Source organism: Sphaerodactylus townsendi, linkage group LG11, assembly GCF_021028975.2.
Source record: "Sphaerodactylus townsendi isolate TG3544 linkage group LG11, MPM_Stown_v2.3, whole genome shotgun sequence".
In the NCBI taxonomy this organism is placed as follows: domain Eukaryota; kingdom Metazoa; phylum Chordata; class Lepidosauria; order Squamata; family Sphaerodactylidae; genus Sphaerodactylus; species Sphaerodactylus townsendi.
Genome location: NC_059435.1, coordinates 48,798,431 through 48,820,206, shown reverse-complemented (window position 1 = coordinate 48,820,206; position 21,776 = coordinate 48,798,431). Strand labels below are relative to the sequence as shown.

General features: G+C 41.0%; 1 protein-coding gene across 2 annotated transcripts in view; it reads left to right on the top strand.

Annotated features, from left to right (window-relative positions):
- The window catches only part of GLCCI1 (glucocorticoid induced 1), a 47,753-nt gene extending 27,247 nt beyond the window's left edge, over window positions 1-20,506 (top strand). The window contains exons 6-8 of one of the 2 annotated variants that reach the window (XM_048510584.1): window positions 6,529-6,739; window positions 15,435-15,555; window positions 17,613-20,506. In XM_048510584.1, coding sequence (XP_048366541.1) covers window positions 6,529-6,739; window positions 15,435-15,555; window positions 17,613-17,961 — 681 coding nt within the window. In that variant the 3' untranslated portion in view covers window positions 17,962-20,506. The remainder of the gene's footprint in view (window positions 1-6,528; window positions 6,740-15,434; window positions 15,556-17,612) is intronic. The other variant, XM_048510585.1, reaches the window with a different exon arrangement.
- Window positions 20,507-21,776: the final 1,270 nt, after the last annotated feature.

The window sequence follows — 21,776 nt, the reverse complement described above, 5'->3', positions numbered from 1 at the left end:
TGACTTCATTTGGTCTCCTCAGTGTTTTAAGTGGTTTGCTGGATTATTGCCAGAGCTCTAGATGCATTGCAAGAATGAGCTAATATCAGTTCCTTCTCTTAAAGACATTTGACACAATAGACCACTAAACCTGACCCTTTTGTGCATTGATGGGGGGAAGGCGGGCATGAGCATAATCGCTGGGTCATCTGCACAGTGCAAAGCTGGAAAGGAAATGTCTGCACGAACCCTCGCTCTCCATGATCAAGGACACTGCTTTCCTAAATGTTTCTGATAATGATACAGACATATCCGCCACGTGTAAGTGCCAGAGGGGTTATATTTACAGGGATTATTGTTTTTCTTGGTGTGGGTAAAAACAGAGGAGCCTTTCCCTGACATAGACTGAATTTTCTGTTACATGATTTTTAATGCTTTCAATTTCAAAAGAAAAATTGAACAAATGCTCTGATTTTGGATTTGTAAAATTTGTTTTTACAACTCCCAGCAATGTAGAGAAGAGCACTTGTGCCAGTAGACATGCTAAAAATGTTTTAAGTTATTCCACATACAAACAAATTACTGAACTGAATAGTCTGAGGCCAAAATAGGACCAGCATTTTCTGGTCTGTTACGTTATGTCTCTGTTCATTGGTGTATTCTGTAATGTATTTGAGGTACTATGTAATTTGTGCTTACAATTGTCTTCTGTGTCTTGGGGATTAGGAGCACAGTGCCCTCTATGATCTGGAAATCCATGTACATTTTTTGATCCTGTGCACAAGAGAAGAAATCTGATTTTTTTTCTTTTTCTTTTATTTTAATATTTAAAAAGAAATTGTGTATATTTATGGTATCAAAAGGTAAACTATGTTGATATTATACAATACTACATATGTTACTGTATAGTATTATACTATACAGTGCCACCCACCCACCCACCCATCCATCCATCCATCCATACATACATACATACATACATACATACATACATACATACATACATACATACATACATACTTACATACATACATGATCATGAGAAGTCCACACAGGTGTCAAACTCGTGGCCCTCCAGATGTTATGGACTACAGTTCCCATCATCTCCGGCCAGCACGATGGGATATTACATAAGGTGCCATGGCTCAGCGGCAGAGCCTCTGCTTAGCATGCAGAAGACCCTAAGTTCAATCCTTGACACCTCAAGTTACAGGAGCCAGGCAGCAGGTGATGTGAAGGACCTCAGCCTGAGACCCTGGAGAACTGCTGCCAGTCTGAGGAGACAGTACTGACTGCAATGGACCAAGGGTTCAGTAGAAGGCAGTAGAACTGATTCAGTAGAAGGCAGCTTCATGTGTTCATCTGTGTGTGAGAGAATATTGACCACGATTGACATCACAGTATATCCTCTTCATAGTTTTAGCTGCTGTTCTTTCTTTGAGGCAGGAGGACATCTTGCTTGGGTAATTCCCACCCCTTCCTTCCTTCAAGACAACAAAGTTCCTAAGCCTCCACTATGTCAGCATTCCAGTAGGGGATGACTCTTACATTGTAGGGGGATGCCTTTGACAACAGACAGATGTGTGGTTGCTCAAGGTCGTGACCAAAGGTTATTCCTTGGGATTTTCAGGGATGCTTTCACTACATTTTGCTCCTTCACTTTTGTGCAAAAATCAAGAGAATGCAGTCCGCACACTATCAACCATTCAGCATCTGTTGGTCATTAGTGCCTTAAGAGTCTGTCCCCTCCATGGTTAAATGCATTGAAGCCTATTCTGTTACCTTTACAATCCCTAAGAGGCACAGGGACTGGAAAGACTTATTAGACCTATGGTTTCTAACAGAATCATCAGGCTTTGACACTTTCACCTGGTGGCACTCATACCCATCAAAAAGCTGTGAAACAGAGAGTCTTCATGACCTCTATGAACTGGAAGGAAGCAGATCTGCATGTCCTCATCTTTATGGCACATAGGAGATTCTTTTGTTTCTCAGTAGAAAGGTCTCATTTCAATTCAGAGCACTCCCATTTGGGCTCTCAACTATGCTACGGATGTTTTCCAAGATCCTTCTGTCTCCTATAATGAGACTTCAAGAACTGGGGATCCACATACACTCTACTTGGATGACCTCTTCATAAGTTTAGCATCCAGGAAGAAATCAATCACCGATACTCAGACAACATTAGATCCCTGCAGAGCAATGGCTTCATTATCAGAGCTGGTTGATACCATCATAACGCCTGGATGTTCTGGGAGTGTTAATAGGCACTTCCTGCAACATCATCTGCTTTCTGGAAGCCAAGGCATTAAGATCAAGGTCAATGATGACATCAGTTTTAAGACGGAACAGCAGCTCTAACGCAACCAGATAATCTGATGGGTTTCTTGATTTCCTCCATTGATTCCATCCAGTGGCAATGAATACATGCAGGAACCCTGCAATATTTCCCCTGTACAAATCAGTTGGACATTATGAACAAGAAAGATGGTTTGTTAATGATTCCACTGAACATCAAATTCCAGTCCTCGTTCACGGGCCCTAATGTCGAAACCACAGCAAGAAAAAATCTTTACAACAAGGAAAATGTTGAAATATTTAGAGATGCCAGTCTGACAGGATGGAGATCAGTCTAGGTTTTGAGAAATCTTGTAGAAATTCAAACAATATATGTGTCAATCAAGCACTTCAAGCAAATGTTTTCGGGAAGTATGTATAGACAACATTTCCACCAAAATATACTTAACCAGGAGGGATCCAGATCTGGAGCTCCATCTGGAGGCAATGGTACTAAATTGGTCAGGAGATAACCCTGCCTTGATATGACTGGAACACTTAAGAGCTTCCTGAACACCCTAGCAGACTGCCTAAACAGATAGTCAATCAGGGTTGCCATATGGTTGCTAAGCAATAGTCTGTTTCCATTTGCTTTGGTCCACTTCAGACAGCCTATGGGGGATATATGTGCTTCAGAAACCAGCCATCAAGTGGAGAGGTTCTTCTCCAGGTTCTTCCATCTAAGGCTGGAGTGATTGATTCCCTAACAGCAGAGTGGCCAAATGTCAATTATATGCGTTCCTCCCTCTGACACCAGTTCTACCCAGACTGCTTTGAAGAATCAGAACTAGAAGGATGGGCCATTGTGTGCTGACCTCATATTGGCCTTGTTGACCCTGATTTGCCATCCTCAAGGAACTAGCAGTGCCTCCTCCTCTAATTCTAACAATAAAACTGTACAAGTTGAGCCAGGATTCAGTTTTTTAACTGTACCCTCAGTGGTTCAGACTGATGGTCTGAGAGTTGAGTGACAAGATTCCTAGGTCTTGGCTATTCTTTTACGATCCTGACATCCCGCTGTCTTTCCACCAATCACATTTATATCATTACCAAGAAAGCCTTCCCAGACAGTGTAAAAGAAAGAAGACGGACCTTTTGAGACCCAGTCTTTCATTAAGCTTGGATTTCTTGCAAAAAGGTCATGCATTAGGCTTCAGAGGATCTAAGTTAAGAAGACAGATGGCAGCACTTGCCACAGTTTTGCCACGTTACCAGACAGCACAATTTTTGTGGCACCCCCATGTTCAAAGATTCTGAAGGGAGGCTCCCAGTTGGATCTTACTTAAGTCCATGTTTTTCAGACCTGGAATTTACATATGGTTTTAACTGTACTTGCAATCATCCGTTTGAACCTTTAATGACATCTCTTTAAAATGGCTTCAGATGAAGACATGGAAAACACTTGACGCATACACAGAGCACAGCAACTCTGATTGTTAGGATTCTTAACTAGTTTACCATTAGAGGTGGCATTGGTATCCTAGTTGCAGTTACCTCTGCCAGAAGGGTATCAGAACCAGAATATCTCTCCATCAACTGGGTTTGTGGACATTCCAAGGAAAAATAGCCATGCAGTCTGATCCCACCTTTGAACCCAAGGTGTTACCCAGATGGTCCTTCTCTGAGGGCAGGAGGACATCATCATCTCTGTATTCTTTAAGTTTTCTGCTTCTTGTCCCTGAGATGCTATTTTTCTAGTTTTATACCAGTTACAGTTAATTCTAGTCAAGTTGTTGAACTGCTGTTGGAGGTACCTTAACTAAGGGAGGGTGACTCCCACTACAGGAGACAGGGAGTGGAAAGAATGTGCTCCTTCTTCCCTGAAGGAAGGGGTGGGGATCACCCATGCAAGATGTCTTCTTGTCCTTAGAGGGGAAGGACCATACACAGTGAGTATCCAATAGTCCATTTTGTAAGTATCCAGCAAAATATTTGTAGATAGGTCTGACTATATTTCAGACAGATATTATATAATTCCCCATGATTTATATCATAAAAATGCTTGTGAAACCCTACTGTACTGTAAATATGACAATAGAGTATATAAATAGATGTCAAAATAGGGTTTTCATTGTATTTTTGTTACCTTTTGTGATGACCTGTGTGTACATGGAAAACACTTGAAGCATACACAGAGCACAGCAACTCTGATTGTTAGGATTCTTAACTAGTTTACCATTAGAGGTGGCATTGGTATCAGTTGCTGGGTTGGCAGCAACCATCAATGTTTATGCTCTGTCAAGGACTCCTTTTTGTGCCAGGAGAGTTCATGTGTGTGTGACTGGTGTGAGAAACCGAGAAGAAGGAGCTGATTTCCTTTATCTGTGTTGTCCTGTAAGGGGGCTGATCAAGTCCAGAGAACTCTGCACTAGATGCGCCTGACAGTAAAGAGCTTGTGGCAGAACGCCTCTAAAGCAGTACAGAGCCCTTGCTGTGGATGGCATGCCTACAAACTCCAGTCGCTGCAGTTTTGTAGGACTGAGGTAGCAGCGGCACCAGTGGAAAGATATTTTGATAGATCTGCTTATCTTGCAGGAATGCAAAACAGATATTAACTGTTATTTTGATCCTGTCACTTAAAGACTTTGAATTAAAGGTGCTGTTTAAGTTGGAGGCCCATGGCTCAGGGTAGTAAGCTGCAGTACTGCAGTCAGAAGCTCTGGTCATTACCTGAGTTTGATTCCAGTGGAAGTCAGTTTCAGGTAGCTGACTGAAGATTGACTCAGCCTTCCATCCTTCCAAGGTTGCTAAAAGGAGTACCCTAGTTGCTAGAGGCAAAGTGTAGAAAAGCAGTGATAAACCACCTCGTGAGCAAAGTCTGCCTAGTATACATCAGGATGGGACGTCACCCCATAACGACCTGGGGTTTGCACCCAGCATTACCTTTATCTTGCCAAGTGGGAATATTCCTATCATATCTAAATCTATTAAAGTGGGGCATTTTGAATTGGAAATGTCAGAGATAGCAGCAGCCTGCATTGCAGAAGGAATTTCTCAAACATTTGCAGGCACCTTGCATAAGTAGGTGCTTTCTAAGTTAAATGTTTGTTTTTCGAACCGTTTTTCTTTTGTGCTGTTCTTTCCATGGGAATGCATATGCCAACTCTAACTTTTCTTTAATGAGTCTTTCAAGAACTGGAAAAGGGTTGCTTTTTTTATATATATCTTCTGGGCACATTCGGCATTTCTGCATCTTTGTTCACCTCTGACCTCTCTCCCATTTATCAGTATTTTCTTTGAAAAGTGTGGCGCTGCTAACTTTGCAACTTGCAGGTTAAACCTGTGCATGTTTTTGTGTGCTGCTGGCATTTTACTTAGTTGCTTAAAAGAATGTCTATTGGCAAAATCTTAAATGAGTGGTCGTGTCAGTTAGTTTCCACTACACATTTCATGAAGTGTTGTCAGTCTTAAAAGTTCATTAATAAGTATTTGTCAATGATGTGAAATGTTAGAAGAAATAGATTATGTACATGTTCCAGAGAAATTTCACGAACACCCGCTCTCCCTCCTGTCCAGTACAGAAACATGCCAGGAAACTGGGTGCCCTTTTTGAGTGCTAGCATCCTTGAAAGCAACCATAAACTTTCTCAGGAAAGAGAGAGATACCACTACCAAAGAAAAAGAAAAAAGATTATATACACAGACTTGATCCCTTGAATTATTGCTACATATCCCCAGTGTTCTGAAACAATTCAGGAGACAATTTCAGTGTTCTGAAGCCAGAGGTTTATTTTCTTCCCTTTATTATCTCTAGGAGAAAGATGTTGATTTTCTTTCGCTGTAACGATAGCCTGTCTTAAGCTGCGTCAGCTTCCCCAGCTTTTCCATAACCCACTAAATGTCTCAGTTTTTGTTTCGTTTAATAAGTGTTACTATTAAAAACAGCAAAGCATTTGTTTAGTGAGGATAAATCTCTGCATGTGGCCTGATTGCTGAAGTGCATCCAGCCCTGACGTTTATTTAAGGATATAGCTGTGCATTCAAGTTGACTGGGATTTCCATGCAGTCTGTTGCACTAAATGAGTTGATGAACAGCATGCCATTGTGTCATTTGCGGCCTTTTGTAGGAAGTTGACTTCCCTCCCTCCCATAAGGTCATGTCTGGCTTGAAGGAAATTAGCACAGGTCAGAGTGCCCTCTAGGTCTCAGACTTCACTGCGGGAGAATGAGTTCCCACCATGCATTTTAATACTGGTGGTGTTTCTGTTGCAGCCTTTGGATATTCCTGATGGTCGAAGAGCACCCCTACCTGCTCACTACCGTAGTAGCAGCACACGCAGCATTGACACACAGACACCTTCTGTCCAAGAGCGCAGTAGCAGCTGCAGCAGCCATTCCCCATGTATCTCTCCCTTTTGTCCTCCTGAATCTCAGGATGGGAGTCCTTGCTCCACTGAAGAAGCATCGTATGACCGTGACAAAGGTGAGACCCCAATTGCCTGGTGGTGGTGGTGCTGCTTTGCTTTTACCTTACTGTCCCCTCATTGTGCTACATCTGTTTGGTTTTTTTAATTTTTTGTGCCCTTGGTGTGAACAAAGACTTAGCATAATTGTGTTTGCTTGTTTACATACGTTTTTCCTCTTGTTCATGCAATTTCACAAACATCTTCCATAATTGTCAGAAGGGCACAGCAAACTTTAAACTCTTTATGAAGACTGTTAACATGAAGAGTTGGGGGAAAGCGTTATGTGTTTTATGGAACGGCATGAATCACTGGCCAAATAAGTGAATCCAGGGTTTGTATAAGTGTTGCTTTTAAAAAAAAATTAACATGTTTTATTTGTTTATTAATTTAGCATCATTGGTTTAACTTGGAAGACCAAAATATTTCTTCCAGATGAGCACATGGTGCAGTGCAACATCGGAATGGCATGTGATGGCGAGAGTGTTGCGGACCATGTTTCTCTGTCTGTTTTGAAGGTCTGACGTGTCCTCTTAATTCTCACATTTTGTCCAAATCAATTTGTGTTGCTGTGAGGATCCTCAGTTTTGTACTGGCCCCGGATTTCAGTACTCTTAGAACTGTTTTTTTGTGCCCTCCGACCAATTTGCAGGTCTTTTTAGCAATAACGATGGGAACATGGAAGATGGTGGCAAGTGTCTGAACAGGGGCGGGCAGGGTGGGGGTGGGGATTCTGTTCCTCACAAAGCTGCTTTCTCTTTGTTGTAACGAACAGATGCAGAATAACTATGCTTATTGAGCAAATATGAGCACGTTGATGTGATTTGTATAATTTATACACACTATAGAATTGAAATCTGTTGCCCCAAATTCTGTACTGTGAGACCCACTCTGAATCAATGATTCAGTTTAATTTTCTTGATACAGAAATTAATACAAAAGCAACACTACATCTAATAATAGAGTCCCTGATTCCTGTAGGGATACTGAAAGGGGCACAGCAGGGCTGTGCACAAGGAAGGGGGACATTCTGTACCCTGGCCAGAGTCCCCAGACATGGAGAAAAATATTAACTTGGTTCTCTGATTGGAGACCAAATCCCTCCAGAACTGAACGAACTGCCCACATAAGCAGGCTGTCAGTCTCTCGCTGCTTGCAGCCTAGTGCAACTACACTGCAGGTTGTCCCTGACCATCTACCAAGCCAAAGCTTTACCCAGAATGTTTGCAGCCTTGGAAATCTTTGGAAAGCATCGAAAAGCACCCTGCCTCCTAAATTCTATTTTTGTCTATGTTTTTTCCATTGTCTCTTCAAGATATTTCCTTCGTCCTCTGCTATACAGTGTTGTAGGACTCTGATCCCAAGCTAATAGGTAGACTATAGATTTTTTTCTTCAAGCGTCAGAGGAGTGTGGAAGGATTTTCTTGGCAATAGGAAAGGGGAGGAAAGTGTTGTTTATATTTTCGCCTTATAACTTTCCCCTCCAGGAGTTTTTCATTCCTCCAGCACTCCTGTTTTTGTTTAACTGGAACCTTTAAAAAGGCTTTTTTTTACTCGGGATCAGGGGATAAACTGCAACTTTTTGATACAACTTTTTGGTACAAAATAACGGGGGCAATTGATGCTGAAAAACTTTTTGTGAAGGAACAGGCACACGGTTGGGTTTTTTTTAAACTTTTCTTTTCAATTCCCTCTTTGGCCCATCTTGCACACTAATTTTATGCATTTTTCTTTCTTCTAACTTGCACGACCACATCCTGTGCTCTGCAAGAATGAAAGTACAGTCATTCACACATCCTTTGCAGTCTAATGATCTCTGGCTCCACCACACAGGGGTACTTCCCTAGCACCATGTAAATTCACTGTCTTCTCTTTGCACTAGTTTCTTGATTCAGCTAGAGTCAGGCCTACTGTGCGTTTCCTCAGGAGACGGAATGTTTTTGTAATGGAAATGAACTGGGGGTGCGGGGGGCTTTGTTGACATCCTTGACCTTCCTACGGATACACATTTCACTGAGAACCATGGATTAAAAACATAGTCTTACATTGTGATATTCCTGAGCATAAATGTGGTGTACGGTTCTAACCTTATGCTGTGTGGATGAGAGCAAAGAAATAAGTCACAATAGTAATGGCGCTTCATGGTGGGGGAAAAAGTTCGATGACTCTGTAATGTGCTACTAATTCTTCTCAAGTCCTGTCACAGCCGATCTCACTCAGCTGCTTTCTTCCAACTGACTACTCTTGTAGTTAGTTAGAACTGGACTATTAAAACAAATGAATTCAGGCAGGGATAGTATGGTAAGCTGCCCCGCGCCCCCCTTCCCCAGACTTCCTTTGTCCTATGCCCAGAAGCCTTGAGTGACAGACATGTTGTAGTGTTAACCTGTATTACTGTTGCACAGAAGTTACAAGACAGTGTGTTCAGCTAATGTTCAGTGACACCTATACATTTCACCTCGAGCTCTTTGTCTAGCGCGTAACTTCATCATTTGGTTTCAACAAGAGCCCCAACTTCCTCTTGCTTTCATGCCCATTGAATGGCTTTTGTAGCTGCATTGTTTGAGAAGAGAAGTAATTTACAATTTGTTGGAAAAAAGTAAAGACAAGGCTGCAGCCAATGAATAAGATATAAAATATAGAGAGATTAAGTGCTTCCAGAAATGTGCGTAAATTACTGGGTCCCTGGAAAATTGATAGTGTGGGCATCTGATTGACACCTAGGAATGGTATTCCAGTGTCTGGATACCATCCCACCCCAAACCCCATCCTCGGTATCCACTGTGTGAATAGTCATGGCATCCAGAGTGAATCTTCAACAGAAGATCTGAGTGCATCAGGTGGTAGGAAGGGGAGCTGGTGGTGATTTAGGTATTCCTAGTATCTTAACTGTGACTTAGAATTTTGCCAGGAAACAATCAGTGCAGATCTTTTAAGTAACCAGTATAAATCCTATTAATTGCCATAGTAAATCTTTTTTTTTTTTTTTTGGTTATGTGAAGATAACTGTTTTGAGTTAGGCATTCTCGCATGTGTTTACTACTTTACCTACTGTACATTAGAATTAGTTCAGCGATTGCCATTTATGTTGAGAAGCTGTTTATATACAGGTGAGTATTTCATAGAAAATCTGCTCAGTTAATGGAAGGAGGTGAATGTGCTACCTCAGATGTGATGTTCATTTATAAGCACATTACTAATGTCAACACAGTTATCAACAGTAGCTTCTTTTTAGACTTATGAGCAGATCACATCTTAATTCATTGGTGAAACTAGTCTTGAAGTTTGCTGCAGCTGCTTTTGTCCAATTGGAGATCTCCAGGAACTGATCATTTAGAAAAGGGGTACATTCTCCTTGGAGTCTAAGTTGAGTTATACAATAGTGTATGTGTGTATATAAGGTGCTGTCAAGTTTCAGCTAATTTATGGTTGTCTCAGCAATGGGGTTTCAAGACAAGTGAGAAGCAGAGATGGTTTTCCATTGCCTTCCTCATGAGCCTTCCTTGGTGGTTTCCTTTCCAAGTATCACCTATGAGATCTGAGAAGATCGGGCTATACCAGTGGTGGTGAACCTATGGCACTCCAGATGTTCATGGACTACAATTCCCATCAGCCCCTGCCAACATGGCCAATTGGCCATGCTAGCATGGGTTGATGGGAATTGTAGTCCATGAACATCTGGAGTGCCATAGGTTCGCCACCACTGGGCTATATCATGCACCTTTCCTTCCATTTGTTTTTAAATTAAACAGTGCACTTGCAGGTTGGGTCTTATTTGTGCCTCTACAGTTGATTCACCCCTTAACCAAATCATTTAGATTTTATTGTACAGATGGTGGCATTTGTAATCCTGATAACTCATCAAAAGATTAGCTAGTTTTATGGGCAGACGAGAAAAGCAGACAGATGCACCCAAATAGTAAGTCTCAACTAGAAAAAAATCTATTTGATTTCTTTTGGTAACTGATCTTAAAAATTGGCACCACATGAAAAGCAGATGTGAGGAAGCAGTGTAACCATGCAAGAAAACATTGTAATCATTCAGCTTGAACGCAGATGAACAGCTCACTGAACAGTAAGGTCCCCTCTTGTGACCGGGGAGAAGGATATGAGCCTAACCTGTATATGATAGAAGATGACGAATACATATATGGAAATACAGAGTATGAAATACAACATTATTATCTGTATGCATACTATTTTATTTATTTATTTATTTATTGGTTATATTTTTATACCGCCCTCCCCCGAAGGGCTCAATACTAGATATTGTTGCATATGGGAATGGTCTTGTAACTTTATTAAATTTGGACTTCATCTATTGCAAGTGGCTGGTGGGGGGACTTTTTAAAAAAAGGTTTGTTCATAGAAGTAGTATCTCAAGAAAGATTTCTGGGTGATGGAAGGCAGGCAAGTGTTCGTCTTTTCAGAAATCTTTAAAGGATTATTCTGTTGCTTGTCAGTCAATTTGTTGCTTTATGTCTAACCTCTGTATACCTCAGGTCACAGTCACTGGTTCTAACGTTATGACATGTTGTAGACAATTATGATTTTTAAGTTGTGGAGGTCTAATCTAGTGATCTGTACTTAACAACAATGTTGCGTATTTCTCCAGAGTTATTTGCAATACTGGAGAAACCTGAAGAAAAACAGGGCAGTAACATCTAGCTTTTCCCAACATTATGTTTGTGAGGGTATAGCAGTGATGGCAAACCTATGGCACGGGTGCCAGAGGTGGCACTCGGAGCCCTTTCTGTGGGCACACGTGGCGGAAAATCACCCCCCCACACACACACACACACATCTAGGCTAGCCTGGTCACGATCCTTTACCTGGGAGTAAGCTCGGTTACTGGCAATGGGGCTTGCTTCTGAGTAAGCCCTCCTAGGGTCGTGATTCACCCATTCGAAGTGTTGCACGGTTGCTTCACCAAGCTTACTCCCAAGTAACGTGCGCCTCGGAGCCAACCATTTTTTCTCAACTAAAACCTCAGTATTCAGGTTAAATTGCCATGCTGGCACTTTGCAATAAATAAGTGGGTTTTGGGTTGCAATTTGGGCACTCGGTCTCAAAAAGGTTTGCCATCACTGGGGTATAGAAATGTATATTAGAATTTAACATTTAGAAAAGCACCATTCATAGTCTTTTTTGTTGGGAAATAACAAGCTGACAGTCATGGGTAGACATCAGAGGGTAGACACTAACTCTGCCTTTCTTCTTCCCAATATTCAGGAGGTTTAATTGGTGGTTTTGCATCTGCTTTTTGATAATGGAATTTACTGTTGTTGAATTGTTACTTAAAAAAAACAGCTGGGCATTTTTTTCTTTCCCACTTCCTTGTTCTAGAGTAGAAGTTCTCAGTCTTTATTGCGAAGCCCACCTTCTAACGCTCAACTTCTGTTCAAGCCATCTGCTACTTTGAGGGGTCTCCCTTGACAATTCAACCTAAATACCTGATTAACATCCTGCACCAGTGTTCTTGGAGGATTCATTTTCAAGTTGGAGCATCTTATGCTAAAAAGGGCATTTTGAAATGCTCAAAGATTCTGTATTCTGTTGTTCCATGACATAGGCCTTGGTGTTTTTTTTTCTGCAGCGAAATTTCCATTATACTTTTCAGCAGTAAATCAGCTTTAAGCTGGACCTGACTGTGGTGATTCTGAATAGAAAATGGAAGTTAATAATTGATCAAGCGTGGGGAGAGCTAACCTGCTGGCCAGACGCAGACCTGCTTTACATTTCTAAAGCATCTTTTCTTTTGGGTCTGAGGCTGTGCTTTGACCACAGGCTCCCATTGCCGCTCTTTGGATCAGATCAGCTGTTTACTTTACATTTCTATAAAGAGCTGCTTTAAATAGGTTGAAAATTTCAAAAGAAAATGAACCTAGTCTGCAAAGAGAACCCATGGCCCGCTCTGGGATGGGAGAGTGATCTTGCCCAGCAGGGGGTGGAGAAAATGTTAATGGCACCTGTTGTGTGTGTGGGAGGAGGAGGTGAAAAGGCCCCAGCCTGCAGTGTGATTAGAAGCAGTTTTGTTGCATTAAAAGTGCCAACTCCGCAGGGTGCCAGTGATTAGAATTCAGTTTGGTGACCCCGTGCGCTATTTACAGCCTGCGAGTTCACTTAGGAGACCTTGTTCTGGGAAGAAAGATACTGGTTTTCGGCCTTTACTTTTGGATTGTAAAGTAGGATCTCTCTTCTGGTAAGGAACCAGCAGAGCCTTTACATTGTCAACTGGCCATCTGCTTGAATACAGCTATATTTAAGTTCCTGAGTCCTGTGCTTACAGCAGTTTCTCCTGTATTAATTTTTCAGACTGCCTTTGTGTCAAAGAGAAGATATTTGAAGTGCTTGGAGGGGAAGGGGAATCGAGGGACAAGTGAACCCTGGAAGAAAATATCACATGATAGTTGTGTTATCTCAGATTAGAGACCCTGAGGATAGAGAAGGATCTCACAGTCATTAACAGCAGTATGCAGTTTAAGGTGCTAGATCATAATGAAAGGATTTAATCGACTCTTTCCATCATTCTAACTTAAAATTGGCAGATCCCAGCAGATAGTCAGAGCTACCTTTTTCTGTTACTTGTGTGGGTATTCTTCCTGAAGCAATGGTTGTTTTCAGTGCATAGAGAAGGGCATTTAGACAGAAAATAGCAAATGAAATCCTGTTAAGGTTTTAAAAGAGTAAGAAAGTTTTTAAACACATCTTTTTTTAGAACTTTCTAGAAAGCCACCACTATTTCAGGCAACATGAGCTAATGATGACTGCCAATTCCTTACACTTCTTTGAGTTATATTTTCCTCTGTGAAAACCACCTATTAATGATAAAGCTCTGGATATTGTTTAAATAAAGCCTTGGGTGGAAGGGAAGTAAATCAAGAATCCCTAAGCTTTGTAAGAGTCTTCTCCTCTCTTTTTTTTGTAACTAATTTCAAACTTTTCAGTTATTCTGGGTTATTCTACCAGATGTTTGACAGAATAAAATGCTTCCTTCGGGGTGCATCCCTTGGTCCTGATCTCAAAATGTTTGTGCTAGTTCAGGGGTCTGCAACCTGTGGCTCTCCAGATGTTCATGGACTACAATTCCCATCAGCCCCTGCCACCATGGTCAATTGAACAATCAATATGTGCAAAATAATCGAAGAATGCAGATTCCAGATCCTCTTTTTCATGAAACAAATATTCCTTAGTTCAGCTGTTCCGTATTTGAGGGTTAGGTTTTTTGCTGGTCTGGTAAGAGGGTAAAATGTGGGTTAGCACACTCCTCTGCTCTTCCCTTGCACTGAGATTTAAGACAACTGGGTTTAGAACGAGTTGCAGCTCATCATGACTTCTGAATCTGGTGCTGTAACATGTTGCAGTTTGTCATAGTACTTTGATTAAAATGCAAATTATGTTTACAACTACTTTGAGATACCTTGCAACCTCTCAGAAAGGGCATGGCGGAACTGAGAAAAGAGCGACCAAGATTATGGAGTTATAACACTCTTTCTGTGAGAAAAAACTAAAGGGACTGCGACTTTTCAGTTTAGAAAAAGGTTGACGTAAAGGGCATGATCAAGGCTTCTAAGATTATGCACAGAGCAGAGACAATGCACTTTTTTCTCCTTCTCCCCAAATACTAGCACTCAGGGGTGTTCAGTGAAGTTGATGTGAAATAGATTCAGGATACACAAAGGGAAATACTACTTAGGTGATTAAAATGTGGAATTCATTTCCAAAGGATGCAGTAACAACTATGAGTATCGGTGGTTTTAAAATGGAATTAGATAGGTTCCTTAGTAGCTACTAGCCACTATGACTAAAGGGAATCTCCATGATCAGAAGTACCAAACCTTTCAATACCAGTGCTAGGAGGCAACATGGGAAAGACCTCAGCGCTAGGCCCTCCAGAATAACTAATTGGCCATTGTGTGAGACAGGATGTTGGACTAGATGGGTCGCAGTCTTATCCAACAGAGCTGTAGTTTTGTTCTTAACAAAACCAGAACTCTTTAATTCTTGAGGAAGGGGCCTATGAGCCAGAAGGTTGATCTCTGAGTTAGCAAACTGCGGCCTGTTTGGTAGTCTGAATGCAAGCTATGCGTCAGCCATGAAAAGCAGAGATATAGATCATTTTCCTTATTTTAAATTTTTACTTATAAGTAGATTGAGAAGTAGGTACATAAGCTTCTGTATTCTACATTTGCTGTTCCTCTTTATTTTTCTGTTTGACGTCACTAAAGATAATAGGTTGGAGCGTTTGCAAATGACTTTATATTTCAGCAGCTACTTGTGAGTATTTTTAAGTGCTGTGTTTATGCATTGACAAGATACAAGTGAATTTTACATTATCGTTAGCCACTTGTCCTTCTTTTGCATATGCTATATGTACGCGCTGCCCTGATCATTTTGCACTTTTGAAATGCTTAATAAAGCACTCATTTGTTTCCAGGATTACAGCACTGCTTTATTCAATCTGCAGCATTCTGGATAAAAATATCTTCCTATTGTGTGCTGTTGTGAGGTAAATTACTGCTTCACTAAAGCTTTTCTTCAGAAGAAATGTGCTCTACCAGAGGGATGGAAATAGCCTGCAGTAAAAGAAGCTTGTTGATTGGAAGCAAAGCTGGCCATAGCAGCGAAGTTGTGCAAAAGCCGTCTTGTTTGGAAATCAAGTTTAATTAAAAAGCACTCTCAATCCCTAGTAATACAACTGCTTTAAATTTTCAGACAGTGGGAGTAGCTCACCGTTGCCCAAGTATGCTTCGTCTCCTAAACCCAACAACAGCTACATGTTCAAACGAGAGCCCCCCGAGGGATGTGAGCGAGTGAAGGTCTTTGAGGAAATGTCGTAAGTAATGCCTTTTATATCAGCTGGGATCTGCAAATGCAGGAAATCTTTTTACTGGACGTATTCAACTCCAGATGAATAAACTACTCCAGCTGATGAGAGTTTTCTTTCAGAAGCGAACCACTTTTGCCAGTTTTGCCCAGGCAATAAGTTGAAGTGTTCCTGTCTACTCAAGTGGGGGGAAATGGAACATTTTTATTTTTGACCACACGACTATATATATTTATAAAAGAAGAACTAAGGGGGTCGCGTAAGCAGAGTTGTGGATTTTTCACTATTTTCTAACTGCTCTCAAAATGCTTTGCAGTGTGTACAAGAAAGTCTTCATAAGTATATTTAGCTTTAATTCTTTAAAGGCTATACATAGCAGCTGTGGCCAGAGAGTTCTTTTAGCACTATTTAAATCTTTATTGGCCTATATTTCCACTGTGTGTGTGTGTGTGTGTGTTTGAGAGAGACAGAAAGCGAACAAACTTTAAACAGGGTAGTTAATCAGTGATAGCATGTTAGAATCTGACCACTTCATCTCCATGTCCCCCTCCCAATCTCCAGTATTGCCCTTCAAGAAGTTGGAATGGTGGCTAGCCTTTAGACCATCACCTTTTCCACATGCCTATATTTAGCTCTCCAGTGGTCAAACCTTATCTCTTGGAAACATGTTCTGTGAATTCATTCTTCACACCTCCATTCCCCTCCCCCCCATACTTTCCTTGCATTTGGTCCACATACTACTGCTGAAAATGTATTATTCCTAATGGTGTTGGGCTGTCGTGCATGGTGTAGAAGAACAACCCTCCCCTTCAGCCATTCTCTCTTCCCTCTTGCCCTCATTTTTCAGAAGGAATTTTAAAATGCTTTTTTTAAAGTCACATTAGGTGATGTCACATAAGGACACAGACCCAAGGCAGATCGATTGTATCAGCTTGGTCAGTTTTATTCGGAATGAGCTATGTTGCATTAAGGTGAACCTACACAGTCTCCGCAGTTAGAAGCGAGGGACAGGGACAATGGAAGTTGCTTTTGCAGGAATAGACGGTCAAGAGACTGCCACAACAATAATGCTTTACTGCATCAGTTCCTTGTCAGTGTCCCTCGCTTGTGATTGCAGACACAGTGTGTCTTTGCCTGAATGTGACATTGCTCATTTGGAATGAAATTGGCAAAGTTGACTGGCTTGCCTTATGTCTGTGCTCTTACTTTACATTGCTAATGAGACAGAGAAAAAAATATTTTAAAATACCTTTTGAAAGCGGAGGAGAAAATAGCTGAAGGGAAAGTTGGGTGACTACAAGGGGGCATGAATAAGGACCAGGTGGAGAAATAAAGATTGTTTCAACATGATTGCATGCTCAAAGAAAGCTGACTTGGAAATGAATCAGAAAAAAGCATTGCAGTTAAAGTACTTGGGAAAAACAACAGAGTAAATTGAAGGGAAAACTTTTTTGGAACCAAAAGGAGGGGAAAAAATGTGCGGAATCAAAAGACAACAAAACACAGCATTTGGCAGCAAGATATGTTGTAAACTACTCATGTGGAAAAGACCTAGGAGGATAAATTTGTGTTACGTGGTCACGTAGACAAAGCCATTTAGCCCTAGTAAAAAAAACAAAATAACCCTTTTGGATAATCAGTGGAGGTTTCTGCAGAGGATAAAATTGACTTGCTAGGCCTAGAGAGGGGCAATTGTCTGATAGTGTGTTAACTTGATGTCAAGTGTGCTTGCTAAAGTGAAGTTTTTTCTGTTCACATGATGGTAAGCCTCGCACAGAATATTTTAAAATCACGGTTTGTGTATTCAGTGCCACTATAATGTTGAAATCTTCAAATTTTCTAACCGCTTTCCGGTTGCTTTTCTTTTTTGCCTGTATGTTTGTTGCTGTGGATCAAATGGTCAGCTGACTACCAATATGGAAGATGTTTGCCCATCTGTCAAATAATTCCATTCCTTGTCGTTCATATTTTAGCAACATGTAGAGCTGTGAGTTTGCACTGGGCTGTTCAAAAACGCTGACTGATTTTCTTGCTTGTCTTCCCTGCCCCCCACCGTTTTGTCGTAGGACTCGTCAGCCTGTCTCAGCCCCTCTCTTTTCATGCCCTGACAAAAACAAGGTTAATTTCATCCCGACCGGATCAGCTTTCTGTCCTGTAAAACTGCTGGGCCCTTTGCTGCCTGCTTCTGACCTGACACTGAAGAGCTCTCCAAACTCTGGTCAAAGCACATCTCTGAGCACTCTGACTGTCGAGCAGCTCTCCTCTCTGGTCTCTTTCTCCTCCCTCTCAGATGACACCAGCACAACGGACTCTACTGAGGTCTTAGTCCCACAGCCATCCCAGCAGCTGCCACAGCTTTTGCCGGAACTGCAGTCCGAAGAACACGCCTCTCCGCAAAACTATGTGATAATCTAGAGTCAGGCAGAGTGTCCGTCTCAACTGCATGAGTGGCACCTTTTTCTGAACAAAAACCAAGCTGCTTGATCAGCATCTTTCTAGAATTCAGCGCTCTTCTTGGCAGGGACAGAAATGCTTCTCTTCAGCATTTTTGTGTGCGTGTGTGGTGCGTGGGTGGGCAGGTGGGAGTTCAGGATGCTTGCAGAATCTGTGTATCATTAAGCATTTTTAGTGGAGACTATGCATTTCATAGAATGTTTGACCAGATTAGTACTGTGTCCTGTGTTCTGTTTCAAATTCTACAGTATAAATAAGCTCTATATCAAAACAAAGGTTGCCTGTCTAAATAGAATATGTCTTGCTGTGTTGTGTTCTATGGAAAATACTGTATTTCAGGATTATGTTTACAATTTATCCAGGTATTTATGTTTTGAACTTCTGTAATATCTACAATGCAAAAAAAAAATTAAAAAGAAAGAAATGGCCACAACAGTTGCACAGTGCCCACCCGATGGCCTAGCTTCAGGTACTTCTCTCTAAGTCTAAACTCAGGTAACTTGGAATGTATATCATATTGGGATATTAAATATTTCACAGCTAAAAAGCTAAAGAGGGAACATCACTCTTCTGCCTTTCCTTATTTTATGCATTAATATTTCCTCATTACATTCCACTTTCTTGGAAAAAATGCATTCAAGTCCAGGGAGATACCAACCCTGGCGGTGGGTGAACATGAGGAGAACCAGCAAATCCACGATGCTCTGCCATCACTTTTGTCATGTGGTTACAAGTAAAACAACCATTGCATTTACCGTCATTTCAGTGTGTAAATTGTGACATTTAAAAGTTTCAGGTGTTGCACTGTTGATGACTGTTAAGCTGTTGTGAATAAAAGTGTTCAGTACTAGGCTGTACATAAGAAACATTCCATGGCACGTGTGTGTGAGAGGATTTAAAGCAAGAATGTTTTCATTTAATTTCAGCAGATTTTTTTTTCAGGTCTCAGAAGAGGCGGTGGGAATTTCCTCTCGTGTTTGCGTTGGCAAGTTAAGGATGTGAAATGCTACTGTTACCATTTTAAGAGTCTAATTAATGTTTAGTTTCTCTTTTAGAGGAAATGTTCATTTGTGTGCTGGTTCGGGGGGATTCTTGTGTTTTTGACAAACAGTGATGGATGAGCCTTTATTTGTACAGTGGGGATTTCGCACTTGGACTGAAACTCTCAGAAGCAACGTATGAGGTTTTGTGAAAAAAAAATAGAAATAAGAAAGAAAAAAGCAATAGTTTTTAAGTCACATAATCTAATTGAAGCCTTTCCTAGGAATCTCTGGTTTAGGCCACTAGCAGGTAGATTCTTGTAGTTTGAAGAAGGCAGGTAGAAGATGCTGGACCTTGTGAGCTGTACAAGATGCTGCATGGCCTAAGAGCATCCTGTAGCATAACCGTACTGCCCTGCAACTGCAAGAGCACGGCTTTCAGAGATAATACCTTGCAATATAAAGAGGACCCCAAAGGCAAAAGAGAGATTCTCGTGTCTTTGCTTTCAGTTCAGTGGAAGTAACTTTATGCAAGCCTGTTCAGAGGAAAGCTTGCTTCCCGTTTCAGGAACTGAAAAGATTCACAGACTGCAGCTGATGCAGCCTTTATTTTAACTCCACCACTTTTTCTTCTGAGGAAGAATTTTAGGTGGAGGGGGGACTGTTTAAAAAGCCCCCATAAAGAGTACCTAAGAAACATAGAAAACAGTGTGGGTATGGGTGTGTGTGCTGCTGCAAGATGAAACTCAGTTCCTTCCTGTCATCACCAAAGAGTTTGGTACTAATCTGTTAGGAAGTGTAGGCCAACAGCCTCTAATCCAGTTGTTGTATGGCTGTTAGAGTGGAAAGGTAAAAATCTGTGTTTGCTCTCCCACCCCCACCCCCCAACAGTAAATCTTTTTAATACAGGCATCTTTAACTTTGCTGATCTCAGGCCTTGGTGAAAGCACTATATAGTTTGTATGTTAAAGTATAAAGGGGAAAAAAATCCAGTTCTTGTGATCCAGATGTGAGTTCTTTAAAGTTTTGACATTTCAAGCTGAATATTACAAGATGCTTTTCTTATCGTCTGGTGGTTTCCAAGTATAAATATATAGCTGTTGGGGTTGACGGTGAAACTGCCAGGTGGCTTAAATCAAGAATGAACTCTGGTGTACCATATTTACAGTGACGTTACTCATTATGTTTTCCCATGAGAAACTAAATATTAATTGTCACGCACATTTGTTCTTAGCCTATTGGAAGATTTTTGAATCAAATATGTTAAAAGTTGACGCTTTGGTATGTAAATCTCCCAGCAGTTGTTGATCTCCAATATATCCTACACCCAGCTGTAGAAATTTGTCAAATATCTGTTTCAAGAGTTTTGTACATAGTTGAACTGTTATTTCTAGCCACAGTGCTGAACAGTATTCGAATTACCACACTATTGCTTTACACGAGGAAGTGTGTGGCTTTTGTTTTGTATTTTTTTCAGTATAGAGGTTCCTGTGTCTTATTTAAATAAAATTATTAGGAAAAAGAAACTTGCAAAGGAAGCTTCGTGTCTGTTTTGAATGTGGAGCTGCGAGAGCTGATTTGAGCGTTCAGAAAAAAAGTTTGGGTTTCCTTGAACTTTCCACTGTAAGGGGGGGGGGACTTTGTATGCTGCTCCATCTGGAAACTCCTCTTTGTGCATAAAAAGCTCAAGATGCAGGATATTCAGCTGCTTGCAAAACAGGAACCGGGGCATTTGTTTCTGTGCCTCATGTGATGTCCCTTTAATCTTCTTGTTAATAGGTTTCCTAAATATTAATCAAATTGGTAATGTTGCACTCAGACTGTCTTTGTTTTGTTTTGTTTTGTTTTTCTTTTTCTTTTTTGCAATTTAACCGATCCTACATTGGCTTACAGCATTTTCAGCAGTTTACAGAGGAAGAAATTCCTTTATCTGCAAGACCATGTAGCTTAAGTCTGGGGTATTTCTAACCCAGCTGTTGAGAAAACCTTTGCTTCTCCATTAGACATGCTAGTAACATCTAACTTCTTATTTTGTGTGATTGTTGACTCACAGTAGCACTGATGCATTAACTTGCCTTTTTATTTAACCTTATCTGTCCCTGCAGATTTGGAAGTGGAAATTCATATTAACATTTGCTCCCTACCCAACACTTGCTTCTTTATAGAAGCTGCAGAATATAACATTTTCTGTCTTGCAGACACATTTCTCTCTCTCTGTGTGTGTGTGTGTCTGTGTGTGAAAGAGAGAGTGAAAAACTGTGTGTGTGCGAGAGAGAGAGAGAGAGAAACTGTCATGGTATGCTTCAGCACATATTTAAACTTCCATTAACAACGTTGCACATTTCCCATTAAGCTTTTACTATTAGTTACTAAAAGGTTAGCACATTATCTTGTGGCCTGAACGCCTTAAAATCAAGAGTAGAACAATGATGTTTTCTGTACCACATTGTGATATTGATGAACGTGGTATAAGTGGTAAGAAGAAGCTAGCATTATCCCTGCCCCCAAATTTCTCTAGTTATATTGTAAGTATGTTAACATCCTGAAGTGGAATGTGTATGTGTGTGTTTCTATGCCATCGAGTCACAGCTGGCATGTCAATTCCGTAGGGTTTTCAAGGTAAGAGAAACTCAGCAGTGGTTCACCATTACTGCTCTCTGCATGGGCTGAGAGAGTTCTGAGAGAACTGTAACTGGTCCAAGATCACCCAGCAGGATTCACGTGGAGGAGTGGGGAATCGAACCCATTTTCTGCAAATTGCAGACTGTCACTCTTAACCAGTGCAACCAGGTTGCA